This window comes from Hetaerina americana, unplaced genomic scaffold (assembly GCF_022747635.1).
Source record: "Hetaerina americana unplaced genomic scaffold, ioHetAmer1.1.p SCAF_4, whole genome shotgun sequence".
Classification (NCBI taxonomy): domain Eukaryota; kingdom Metazoa; phylum Arthropoda; class Insecta; order Odonata; family Calopterygidae; genus Hetaerina; species Hetaerina americana.
Window position 1 is genome coordinate 46,787,969 of NW_027286985.1, and position 13,875 is coordinate 46,801,843.

At 36.7% G+C, this 13,875-nt stretch overlaps 1 protein-coding gene across 1 annotated transcript in view; it reads right to left on the reverse strand.

Moving 5' to 3' along the window:
• RhoGAP19D (Rho GTPase activating protein at 19D) overlaps positions 1-13,875 on the reverse strand; it is a 636,771-nt gene that overhangs the window by 10,091 nt on the left and 612,805 nt on the right. The window contains exons 23-26 of the mRNA XM_071589802.1: positions 7,646-7,839; positions 5,740-6,046; positions 3,340-3,582; positions 2,078-2,659 (exon numbers count right to left, since the gene is read on the reverse strand). Coding sequence (XP_071445903.1) covers positions 2,078-2,659; positions 3,340-3,582; positions 5,740-6,046; positions 7,646-7,839 — 1,326 coding nt within the window. The remainder of the gene's footprint in view (positions 1-2,077; positions 2,660-3,339; positions 3,583-5,739; positions 6,047-7,645; positions 7,840-13,875) is intronic.

The following is a 13,875-nucleotide window of genomic DNA, read 5'->3' on the forward strand; positions in this document are numbered from 1 at the left end:
ATATTTTGTCTATTTAAACAGATAAAAAATTGGTCCACATTTCAAGCTAAGTGAAACCCTGAATTAATGTTTTTAAAGAGACTAGGGAAGAAAGGCAAATTCAAAGTTTATGTAATTTGAGATTTGGGAATGAAAATACTTTTAAAGTGTACTTTGATAAGAAAAAGAAATGGTATGGTTTGTATGAATGTATTATGGAATGAAATAATGGTATAGAAAAGTTTCCCATACATATGTGTATATTACTTGTATAATTTCTAAGTTCCACTTGATTTTCAAGTATTGAAACCTTTTTAAAACAACACTAACCATTATTAAAATAATAGCATAAAAATAGAGTCAATCTACAAATGCAATTTATTTTGAGTAATTTAAAAAAAGATCCTAACAGAAAAACAAAAGGAGAAAATTTTGAATAGTTTATATTACAGTGCCAGTAGAAAACTAGCTGGATGGAAAATTATTAAATTGTTTATCACACACCTTAGTAAGCAATATCTTAGCAAAAACTAATGTTAATTGAGCACTATACATAACATGAACGTAAAAAATTAGCTATGAATGAAACATGGGAAAGAAATGATAAAAAATGGGCTCATATTCTTTATGAGACAGAGAGAATTGGGTAAATTTTGGGTTTAACGAACTAAAAAGCTGATGTCTGATTTAATCAATTTACCACAAAAAAATACTTAAATTTGAAGAATGCGTCAATTTATGATTTGAAAATTCAAGATTTCACCCTAGCATTTGTCAAAAATGAGCTGTGCGTATATGGATATAATAAACGCTAATTTCTGTACTCTAAAGAGCAAATGAATTTTAAGACATCAAAGAGCATCTACGTAATTATCTATTACAATAAACCAAGATTTTCACTAGCACCACAGAAACTAAGAATGGGCAGATTAAAATGAAACTTTCATCACCTTTGTGCAGATCAAAAATCTTTTCAAATATCAATTGTTTCCTCCAACCAATGGATGAAGAAATGAATAAGTAAATCAAATAAGAAAGTTTTCCATTTTTTGGGTTCAATTCTTCATTCATGGAATGAATTCATTGCACATTTTAGTATAATTTCACCTATACCAAAGGCACATGAAGGTTCCTGTTGCCATAATTTCAATTTTCAATTAGGGAATGTTGGAAATAACTTTTTTTACTGCCGTCAAAATACAAAAATAAAATATACGCCTTTGTCAATCTCATGAATCTAGGACTATTTATGAATATGGGGAGAACACACAGTTAACACTAAAAACATTTGAACATTTATCAGCAAGTTCACCTTTGTTTTTATTATTTTTACTATGGGGGAGTATATATGAAGAAATATGCACAATTTTGAAGCTTTAAGGTAAGTTGTGACACAAAACTGGATCATTGCACTCATATTAAAACTAAAATCACAAATAAATTTATTTTAATAAAATTTGCAATGGAAAATAATTGCATTGCAGACAATAGGTAAGAATCAATATACTTACCCATGTCCCTTCATGTAAGTAGCTTTGACTTTTATTATATACAAATATATGAAATATAGAAGACTATACAACAGTAAGAGTATCGAAAGCTACCTTGGCACCTAGGACTTAATGAATACTTATTGTTTAATATAAATTGCAAAACAACTCGAGTGAGTGCCTATTAATAAACTAAAATAAATAAAATAAAAATTAATGGTTGTTGAAACATACATGTACAAAAATAACTGGAAAGTAAGATGCTTCATATCAAGATGACTTTCTGGGTCAAATAGAATTAAGAAGCATATTTCATCCATTGAAAGTATGCTATCTATTTGAAATAAATCTGAAAGAAAAAGTTCTTTTTAACATGCCCAGTACAATTTTGCCCCTGAAATCTTCATATAAAGGATGCTCAACCTGTAATAGGAACTTTACTTTTAGTAATGAAGTAAATATCAACCTGAAATCAACAAGCAATTAAAAACGCCACCCCGTGAGAACCTGGTTTGAAAGAAAAGAACACTGTACGACTGAATTCTAATTTTAATGACATTTCAACCTTTAAGCCATGAATGTGCAAAACCACAAGAACAATAACTCACCATCATCAGATACATCACTCTGAGGTCTGTCCCTTCCCTCCTGATTGTACGCTTCCTGGAGAGAATCAAGAGAACCACGGCGGACTGCAGTTGGAGTTGGTGGGAGACGCACAGGGCCTACTTCACTGGATATTGGAGGTTGCTCTCTCTCTGTCTTTAGCCTTTTGAGTGTACTGTTTGGTGCACTTTTATGGATATCAAAGCCAGGGTGCTCTGAAGGCAGTTCACATTGCACCTGGATTCCAGGCAATTGAGCCAAGTTTTCTACAGAGCTACCCCTTCTAATCCCTTCATGTTTAACACTTTCTTCGGGTACATTCCCCTTTTCTCGCAGAGGATGTAAAGTGTTTCCAGTGTCTCCTAGGGGCAACCGTTTACCTATTGAAGCTGAAATGCTAGGGTCATGCAAAGGAGGGGTGCATAGTCCACTATGTCGGGAAGAGGGGGAGCTATTCCTCTGTTGATGTGCTGGATGTGAGTGAAGGCGTAAGCGAGATGAAGACCCATGAATGGCAGATAAGGAAGAACGAGACACTTCTGGGGATGATTCATCACTGGCCTGTGCCATGGGTTTGATGAAGACTGTAAGAACAAAATAGTAACATAATGAGAACTTAGCAATTATTTCATCAGTTTGTTTTGGGGAATGAAATACATAATATTGAGATGGTTTTTTTCATAAAATCCAACAGTACTTAATTATTGTAAAATACTTATTTTCTTTTCCTAGGTACCATAGGTTAGGCAATAGTATGAGGGATTACTACCTTATGGACTGTTATCGACATACCAGAATCTTTAATCAGAGTCCTAAGCACTGATAGTGACGAAATATTTCTAACTCTATATTACACTGGGGGTGAAGACCACAATGGGAAATAAGCTGTTGACTCAACCAATGTGGGGAATCCTATTTCCCATACATACTTTGTGATCATTAAAGTAGAGAACAGTAGATAAAACCACTAAAGTTATTTCAAAATCAATTATTACCCAATTGCAATATGCTTATATGATGAAGTCTCATGTTTTCCTAAATGTATGATGACCTAACATGTTCCCTTATGCACTTGAGAGCTTGTAAAGTAATGCAAACGTTTTGTTCCTATTTTTCTGGTTAGTATAAATAAACATATTCCACTCAGAATCACTTTCTTTCAACCAATACAATAATGAAAAGAGCATACTCAATAAGCTTCAGAGTTCACAATTTCAATAACTAACAATATTTGTGAAGCACTTGCATTTCCTTCCTTCCTTACCAGTAGTTGAATGAAGAGTTTCTTTATTTTGAGTGCTGATATCAGATCCTTGGTCTGAACCAGCCAGAACAGCAAGTTGTTCTGCTTCAGAACTCCGCTGTTTGGCAACAAGATCTCTCTGCAGCATTGCCCTGGTTTCTAGCTCAAATCGTCGAATCCTTTCCTGAGTTGTGGCACTCAGCCCAGTATATGTCCTGATTGTCCCCCCCATGTCCACAACATGTCCAGGACTAAAATGAGATCCTGTCAGAAAGGAGCAATCATAAACCATAAATTAAGTATGTGTTGAAGTAAGACTGAAGCTACATAACAATAATCTAATAAGATCTCCTGAATTGAGGTGGCATACTATCTGATGCTACATACTGAATTGATCATTATGTGGACCTAATCAAATTTTCAGTAGGCTGTTCTCATTAGAGAAATACAGATGGTGATACCAGTTGAACTCTCGTTGTGGGATGAATATTTGACTGTCAAGTTCTCAAACACTCTAGTAATGCAGGTGAGAAAATGTACTTCTCCTAGCAAGATATTCTTCTATTAATAAAGTGTACAAATATATACACAGTACCCAATTAGTTTCTCTTTTTTCACTACTCAATTGTTAATTCAGTGATAAGAAAATTAGGTAATCTTCAAATACTTGTATTGTGACCAGCACAATAATAGCTGTGGTTTCTGCATGCAATTTTCCCAAGTGCACTCTTTACAAAGTATTTAAGTCAGCCTTTCCCAGAGTAGTTGACACAATTTCAAGGAGCAGTCACTCATAATTTAGATACATTTACCATTCACAGATGACATACCACATATAAAGTTCTTCCACAAACTAAGAAGACTTATCCTGGAGTCCTATATGCAGCTTCATACTCTTTCCACCATATACAAAATTTCAGATGAATGGCAATACATCAGTCAAAGTTATGCTTTCAATGGCCCCCAATAGGTATTATATACGGTGTATCATGTGGAATTCCTCTCTTTGACCCTAAATCTCTTTTGCAGCTCTTCATACTGTCTCCATGGCTACAAAAAATACTACCTTAAATTATCCTATATAACTAGGCATTAGATAGCGATAGCATTGACCTTTTGAAAAATCCCGTGTGCAGGTTAGTGAATAATGGACTCCTAAACATCACTTTGAGTACACAAAATCATGCTTTAGACACAGAGGAAGAAATGGACGAGAATTTGAATCATAATCAAGATTTCTGAAGGCATTTTTGTAATGTTAAAATTTACTCAGCACATTTTATTTTAATATTTACTCACCATTATAATATTATATTTAATTTATTGTTACCATTTTGGAAAATATTTCTACATTTTTTTTTGAAAGTCATTGATTCCTCATTTAACCTTTGATTTCCTCACTTAAACTACTTAATTCTATTAAGTGACTTTTAGGTATCAGTGAGTGAATGGTTAACAGAGTATAGCACTTGCTTACTGCTGATGGTACAATCCATGTATTTGTTTGGTTGCAAAAATCATTTTGATGGGCCCCCAACTCTATTACCCTGGCTACATTCCTGAGCAATGCCCTCCCCCTTTTAGAAATTATGGTCAAACCTCATAACATAGCATGGCTTTTCAGAAGTATCAATGTCCATTGGAGGTGCTACAAAATATGGGATTCTGTGGGGCAGAGAAAATTTTAAATTCTAAAACAGATATTCGTATAAAAACTGGATAAATAGGTTTTCTAAAATTAAATCCAGTAGAATGTTAAATCCATAGGCCATATAATATGTTAGCTGCCTGACAAAAGTGTCCGTGTGTATTAACATGTCAGGATTTTACTGCAAACAATGTTGTGCAACTTCAGAAATTTATGCCTCTTCTCTTATCTTTATTTTATTTGATAATATATACAATTACTCATACAATTACTTTAACATTCTGACTACTCTTAACTTATCATTAATTTCATTGAAAATTATAATTGACATGCTTTTCTCCGATTAGGGCAAAAAACATAAGCTCAAAAATTGCTGCATAAGTAGATTAATGAGGTAGGTGATCGTACAAATTTGGTTTGGATTTACTCTGCATACTTCATCAAAAATCTCAAATGAAAATCATGCACTTTTTGTATTATGTGAATAACGCAGTTTACAATTTGCAGTTAGTTGTCACTAAATTTTGCCCAGAGGCAACAATGATAATTAGAAAAATCAGGAAGCCCAAATGTGAAAATTTGGATGAAATATATGCTGCATTATTTCCGAGAGTAATTTTAAAACAATATGATACTTCATTTATGAGCTTTTGTCTCAAATCCTGCACACTTTGTTTCCTTACACTTCAAGCCCAAGTTGTTGAACACCTCAAGCTTTAAAGGATGCTAGAGCATCAGTAAGTTCCTCCAAGATATTTTCAAAACCAACTTACCCTGGTCCAATTGTGCTGGAGGAGATTGCTCTTCTTCAATGCTCACTGGAGAGGTATCCTCATCTTGATGTAATATACCCTCATTATGGTTACCAACATCAGCTTCATGAATACTTTTCACAATGTTGCCTGAGAAAATGACAGACCCAAGTATTGAAGAAGCTACTGATACCCTTTGTGGATGTTGATCTTCTGATGTGCTGATGCCATGGCACCCACTACTACTACCCTCAGCTCCCTCTCTGGATTCTCCTTGGTGCCTGGCTTGGTGCCCTCCTTCTTCCTTGGACCTATGCTTGTCGCAGCCCTAGGAAGAGATGCAAACTTGCAACATAAGCTAAAAATTCTTTACTTAGAAAATTAAAAATTATTAATGCAATCTAGGATGGGTCATATAACTTATCACAGACTTAAATAGAAAACCCCAGGCATTACAAAATATAAACATTTGGAAATTGCATATAAATAGCTTAAAGGCTCTAAAGAAGTTATACATAATTGAAACTAGAAATTTACCAAAGTACACTAATAAAAAAACCAAAAAATCACAAAAATAAGAAAATATTGTGATTAATATGTAATAGACCTCAATTTTTCCCTTTTTCCATATGCATAATAAGTCATGTAGTAGTAGTAGTTTTTAGGGGAGGCGACCGACTACTGAGGTCATTTGCGCCATAGGGAATGGACAGGAAAGGACGAAGGGTGGAGAGATACCCGGTGTCGGCATTAGCCTACTCTTTACGAAAGGTGCCATGAGGTCCACAGTTTAACGTCCCATCCGACGGACGGCGTACTCACTCAAAGTGCTCTCCACAAAGCACCTTGAGTAGGGATCGAGATACCGCTGAAAAATATTCAAAACCGTCGGGATTTGAACCCACGCCCTCAGGGTGGGAAGCCAGTACATTAGCCCCCGCACCATCTCGATAATAAGTGATATATATATATATGCATGCATGTATGTATATATATATGTATGTATATATGTATGTATGTGTACATATATATATATATATATACACATATATATATATATATATATATATATATATATATATATATATACACATATATATATATATATGATACACAGTAACACACAATATAGAAACACAAAAAAAGAGAACACTCACACGTATTTTCTTGATATTTCGACGGAAACAATCCGTCTTCCTCTGAAGATATAGAAGTAATGACTGTCATCACTTCTATATCTTCAGAGGAAGATGGATTGTTTCCGTCGAAATATCAAGAAAATACGTGTGAGTGTTCTCTTTTTTTGTGTTTCTATATTGTGTGTTACTGTGTATTGTACTATTCGGCACTTCCGTGTTACGTCAACGAAAGCATATATATATATATATATATATATATATATATATATATATGTATGTATATATATATATATATATATATATATATATATATATATATATATATATATATATACCGATTATACAGAAACACTCACACGAGCAGTATAATATTTGGACGGAACAACAGAACACAAATAAAATAGTAACCCTTTAAAGGACACTCACATTGTAAATTGTTCAAGCTTTCGGCCTTCTCCGAGGCTTTCTTCAAGTAAGACTGTTTATGTAAGCTTCAAGTAAGTCTTACTTGAAGAAGGCTGAAAGCTTAAACAATTTACAATATGAGTGAGTGTGTGTATATATATATATATATATATATATATATATATATATATATATATATATATATATATATATATATATACATACATATATATTATATATTGGTATTATAGAAAAGTGTACATATAAGACTTCAAAACATCACTAATCCTATAACTGGATAAATTAAGTTGGAAGATGCTATTGTAAATGAGGAAGTCAGTTTTCCTAACACAAATGCCAAATTGACCAACAAGACAGCTCACCTGCTTCTCACCATCTCGATGATCAGAGACACACTCCCCGAAGACTTCATGTCCCCCTACTTCCAATCCTCCCCCACTACCCCCTGCTTTACGGCCTCCCTTTGCCTTCTGCATCTTCCGGTTAGCTGCAGAAATTATGGATGATACAATGTCTTTTGCACTGATCTCCTTGCTTGGACTATCAGCCTTCATGCCTGTGAGTTTGGGTGATTTCCCCCGATGCAAAGAGAGAAAGAAAGAGACAGGGAGGGGGGAAGGAAATAGGAGGGGGGTCAGGGATGGGATGGACAGCAAAGGAAGCAGGAGAATAGGGAAAAAGAAACATGCATAAGCTTCAAAATAAAAACAAAGAAACTAAAATAATAACCCTCATTCCCTCATGCAGTTGACAATGCGGTGCAGCTCATGAGCTTGGAATAAGCAAACAATAATAAATAACAGCGGAATGGAATACAAAAGCCCATTCATTTCTATGCAAAATCTTTAAGTGTAACATAAATGAAAGGTGATTTGATTTAAATTTAGCCACACATACTGCATATAATCATGCAAATAATTTGCAAAATGAAACCTAACTGCTAGGCTGACTCTAGAATATTAAATTTTTTTCCAAAAATTGCAGTGCTAACAATGCACGAAACTAGAAGTAGCACACATATTTGTCAAGGTTTCAATTAAGCAGTCGCCTATTATCTAACTTCAAATATTAATATCAAAGGAAACCTAATTGTTTATAATCCAATATTTAAAATCTATGAAACCATCTCCATGAAGTGAATATTAGAAAGTTAATTAAAGAAAAAACTGAATTTTAAAAGTAAAATAAATTATGAACAGACAATCTGAGCATGTATAGCTTTTTTCTGTATTATTTGCTCCAATAACTTCCTCACGTAATGACGGAAATATTTTTTATATTAAGTGACCTCTTTAAAAAAATAATTAAATAAAAATAAACCAACCTGTAGGTTAAATACTGTGGTACTCTTATGTATAATGTACAGCAGAATTATATTTTAAGACACCCATAAGTAAACATGGACAATTAGTCATGAATGAAAAATGTCCTATATCTCTAAGTCAAGATTTATTTGTTTTAGTATTCAACTACCAAAATTACGACCAATGAGACTGTATCCTAGAGATCAGAGTAATCAGCTATTGATCAAAGTGATAGGCATTCAGGTGTTGGTAGACCTCTTGCCACTTGGGAGTCAAACCCAGGCGTAGTAAAGCAGATAACAAATTTATCTAAGAAATCAAAAAGACAACACAGTGAAAGGAAGTGGACTTCTATAGTCAATTCTTGATTTCACGCTCTTTGGGAGCAGAGAATGAAGTGAAATTTACCCTATACCCTAACAAATAAAGCCTCAGAGATATAATTTTGGGTCATATGCTGCATTTTCTGCGCCATTTCAAATATAAAATCAGGAGAGTGATACAAAATATCAATACTGAAAATAACATGTGTTGTATATGTGTAATCAAGTTGCTGTTGTTTTGTACAAGGTTGGTAACATTGTCTCTTTTGGGCTGGCTTGAGCGATGTTTGTATGTGTTTGCTTTTGTTTTTGTAGAATAAAAGTAGGAAGTCGTTTTTTTAAACGTCACTTCCGGCCCCACGTTAAGTTGAACATGTCGTCTCAATAATTGCTAAAGATCCTAAATCCTGTTTCGTCACCACGCTGCAAGAAGATCACAACAGGTTATGGGCCCAGAATGTGGAAATAGGAGTGTGAGATCAGTTTGCATGAGATAATTAGGTTCAATTAAACTGATTCCGGCCTTGTAGTCAACCGAGCTGTACTCGTAAATTGTTGCCTCGTGTTTGGATGACAAGTACAATGGAATCAAATGTCATCAACAACATCACGTACGGAGGTTCATTGCCTCAAATTGATAAATTGCGAGGATCGGTGAATTACGAGCAGTGGAAAATGGACGTGGAAATGTACTTGCTTCACGAAGACCTTTGGGACTACGTGGAGAGTGAAGTAGCAATGGACGCGTCAGCTCATGAACGAAAGCAGTCACAGCGAGCAAGGGCGAAAATATATTTGCTACTAGAACAAGGACCGAAAATGGAAGTCATGGAGTGCAAGACGGCCAAAGGTATGTGGGACAAGCTGCAGCACACCTATGAAGATAAGGGTGTGAACAGGCATGTCGCCCTTATAGACCAGCTGTTCGACATCAATTTGGGAACGTGCACAAATATGGAGGACTATGTTCAACGTTTCACAACAGTCGATGCGAAACTAAAAAGCATTGGCAAGAAGATTGACGACGAGCTGCTCGCGGTTTTGATGCTGCGGGGCCTGACGGTTGAGTACAGACCGTTTCGAATGGCTCTAGAGAATACAGTCACAGGGGTCATCAAGTCTGACCTAGTGAAGCAGAGGCTACTGCAGGAAGGGTACAAACGGGCCACAGATTCCAAGGAGCAGCAGGTTGTATTCTATGCCAAGCGGAACCAGAGGCATCAGGGAGAGTGCTCATCGTCCTCGGAGCAGAGTTCGAGTACGTCCGGGGCCAGAGGTAAGCAGAACAAGAAGTCCACCTTCGATCCGAGAAAGGCCAGGTGCTTTAAGTGCGGAGTGATCGGGCACATCAAGAGCGATTGTCCCGAGGAAGGGGCAAAGGTGTCGTGCGGGAACAGCAAATCAAGTGGGGGTGCCAAGAAAGGGAATCCAGTTGCCTGGTTGACAGCCCTTCGTTGTGAAGTGGGGAGTCATAAATGGTACATTGATTCTGGGGCGAATTCCCATATGGCAAGAACTACGGAGTACTTTTCAGATTTTCGACCAGATGCAAGTGACGAAGTAACAGTTGCTAACCATGACAAAATCAAAGTGTCAGGTATTGGTAGTGCATCAATGGATTTGATTCAGGGAAGTACTGCCACCATATCAAATGTTAATTATGTGCCAGATCTTTCAACTAATTTGTTGTCTGTAAATAGGTTAGTGCAAAAGGGTACTGCTGTTTTATTTGATTCATCTGGGTGCAAACTATTTGATGCTGAAACTTTACATGTAAAGGGAGTCATTCAAGCCTCGGGAACAGAGGAGAATGGGTTGTACAGTCTAGATTTAAAACAGTGTACCTCAGGTGACAATGTTGTCAGGGAGGGTGCTGTGGGATTAGCTGCAACTACTGAAGGGAATCATTCTCAGCTATTATGGCACAGAAGGTTAGCGCACTTGGGGCATAAAAATATGCAGACATTAAGGGGGCGTGCCAGTGGTCTGGATTATCCATGTAATAAGCCTCTTCAACCGTGTGTGGCATGTGTAGAAGGAAAGCTTGTTAAAAAACCTTTCACTGTGGGACCGAGAACGGAAAGGGTGAGTGAAAAGCTGAGTTTGGTGCACTCAGACCTGTGTGGTCCAATGGACCCTCCTGGCAATAGGGGAGAACTGTACATGCTCACATTTATTGATGATTGCACTAGAAAAATTTTTGCCTTCTTCATTAAAGGCAAGGAAACACATGTTATCCTAGAATGTTTCGTAACCTTTAAGGCTAGGGTAGAAAATGAAACGGGGAACAGGATTAAGTGTTTGCGGACGGATAATGGTAGTGAGTACATGGGGCGGGCTCTGCAAGAAGAGCTTAGAGCAAAGGGAATAAAACATGAGACAACGATACCATATAATCCTGAGCAGAATGGGCTAGCTGAAAGGGCAAATCGCGTCATTATAGAGAGGGCTAGATGCATGTTATCCGAGTGCAAGTTACCTAAGAGCTATTGGGTTGAAGCATGTAAAACAGCTGTGTATTTAAAGAATAGAGTACCAGCTAAGGGAATTGGGAATGAATTACCTGAGGAGAGATGGACAGGTCATAAGGTTGACCTTAGTCATTTGAGGGTGTTTGGTTGTATTGCCTATGCTCATGTGGCCAAGGCCATGAGAAAAAAGCTAGATGCCACATCCAAACGGTATTACTTTGTCGGATATTGTGAGGAATCCAAAGGTTATCTCCTGGCGAATCCTGAAAACATTGGACGAGTAACAAAAGCGAGGGATGTAGTGTTTTTTGAGGACAGTTTCAGGGAAGAGCATTTAACTGGGAAAACATTGAGGAATACAATTATTCTGCCTGAACTTTTAGGGGGGGGCGTGTGTTTCACCTCCCAGCCCCAGACAGAGGTCAGCATAAATGATCAGGCTGAAACTAATGAAAACACTAGCGCAAGTAGTGAGGGTAATAATGATACCTCAAACATTGAGACTGAAGGAAGTGGTCGTGTCTATTGTGGGCAAAATTCAAGCTCAGGTGATGATAGCCAGAGGGAGGAGAGTATTGATCCGGGAGAAAGTAGGTATCCTGTTAGGAATAGAATACCAAAGGAATTTCCAGATCATGTTTTATTTTTGGCATCAATTAATTCAGCCTGTAATCAACCAATGTCTTTGTACTGTGATCCTCAGACTGTTCAAGAAGCTTTGTCTTCAAATGGGGATGAATGGAGGAAGGCCATGCAGGAAGAATGGGAAGCTTTAGCAAGGAAGGGCGTCCTTTCTTTAGCTGATTTGCCTGAAAACAAAAAAGTTGTAAAATGTAAATGGGTTTTCAAGCGAAAGGTGAATGCAGCTGGGGAAATAGAGCGTTTCAAGGCAAGGCTGGTAGCAAAGGGTTATTCCCAGGAGTATGGTACTGATTACCATGAAACATTCTCTCCTGTAGTAAGTTATTCTGCCTTGAGATTGTTGATTGCATTGTCTGTGGAGCTAGATTTAAATATCACTCATCTAGATGTGACTGCAGCCTTCTTGAATGGTGATCTTAAAGAGTCAATTTACATTGAGCAGCCTGAAGGTTTTGTAATTGAAGGGGCGGAGAGTAAGGTGTATTTGCTGCATAAGGCAATATATGGTTTAAAACAAGCATCCAAGGCATGGTATGACAAATGTCGGAGTATTTTTAAAGGTCTTGGTTTCAAGAATTTGACAACAGAATCATGTATTTATGTTAAGGGTATTGGACTTGATATTTGTGTAATAGCTGTATATGTGGATGATTTTTTGGTGTTTTGTAAGAATGGTGACACTGTGAACAAGTTAGTTTCATCATTAAAAAAACATTTTGAGCTGAAAAATCTTGGAGAGGCCAAAAGTATTCTAGGGATGAGGTTAACTAGAACCAGTGAGGGAATTGAACTGGATCAGGAAGAGTACATCAAAAGCATGCTGGTTAAGTTTAACATGTCTGATGCTTGTGCAGCCTCTACACCCATGGAAGTTGGGTTGGATGTAGCTCCTGGAGATCCAGATAAATGTCCTGATGTACCTTATCAAGGATTAATTGGTTGTTTAATGTACGCAATGACCTGTACTAGGCCTGACATTGCTTTTGCTGTTTCAAAATTAAGTAAGTTTAATAATAGCTTTAATATGGAACATTGGAAGTTGGCAAAAAGGGTTTTGAGATATTTAAAGGGCACATCAACGTATCGCCTTGCCTACTCAAAATCTGGTGGGTTCCTTGAGGGCTATGCTGATGCAGATTTTGCCAGTGATAAGATTGATAGACTATCTCGTACAGGGTATGTTTTTAAATTTGCTAAAGGGGCTGTAGCATGGGAAAGTAAAAAACAATCCTGTGTGGCTTTATCCACAACGGAAGCAGAGTATGTCAGCCTAACTGCTTGTACCAAGAAAGCTATTATATTGTGTCGAATCCTGAGGGAAATTTTGAAACAGGATTGCAGAAAAATATTTGGCACAGAATCTGTGTGCATGTATAATGACAATCAGTCAGCAGTTAAGAATGCCAATTGTGTTGATGTAAAGGAAAGATCTAAGCATATAGATGTAAGGTTCCATTTTGTAAAAACAGCTGTGACAGATGGTAAAGTGTTTGTGAAATTTAAGTCAACACATGAGATGCCTGCAGATATGCTAACTAAAAGTTTATCTAAGAAAAAACATTTTAACTGCATGAAGGATGTGAATGTCTGGGGCAACTAGATTAAGTGAGGGTGTTGTATATGTGTAATCAAGTTGCTGTTGTTTTGTACAAGGTTGGTAACATTGTCTCTTTTGGGCTGGCTTGAGCGATGTTTGTATGTGTTTGCTTTTGTTTTTGTAGAATAAAAGTAGGAAGTCGTTTTTTTTTAAACGTCACTTCCGGCCCCACGTTAAGTTGAACATGTCGTCTCAATAATTGCTAAAGATCCTAAATCCTGTTTCGTCACCACGCTGCAAGAAGATCACAACAAC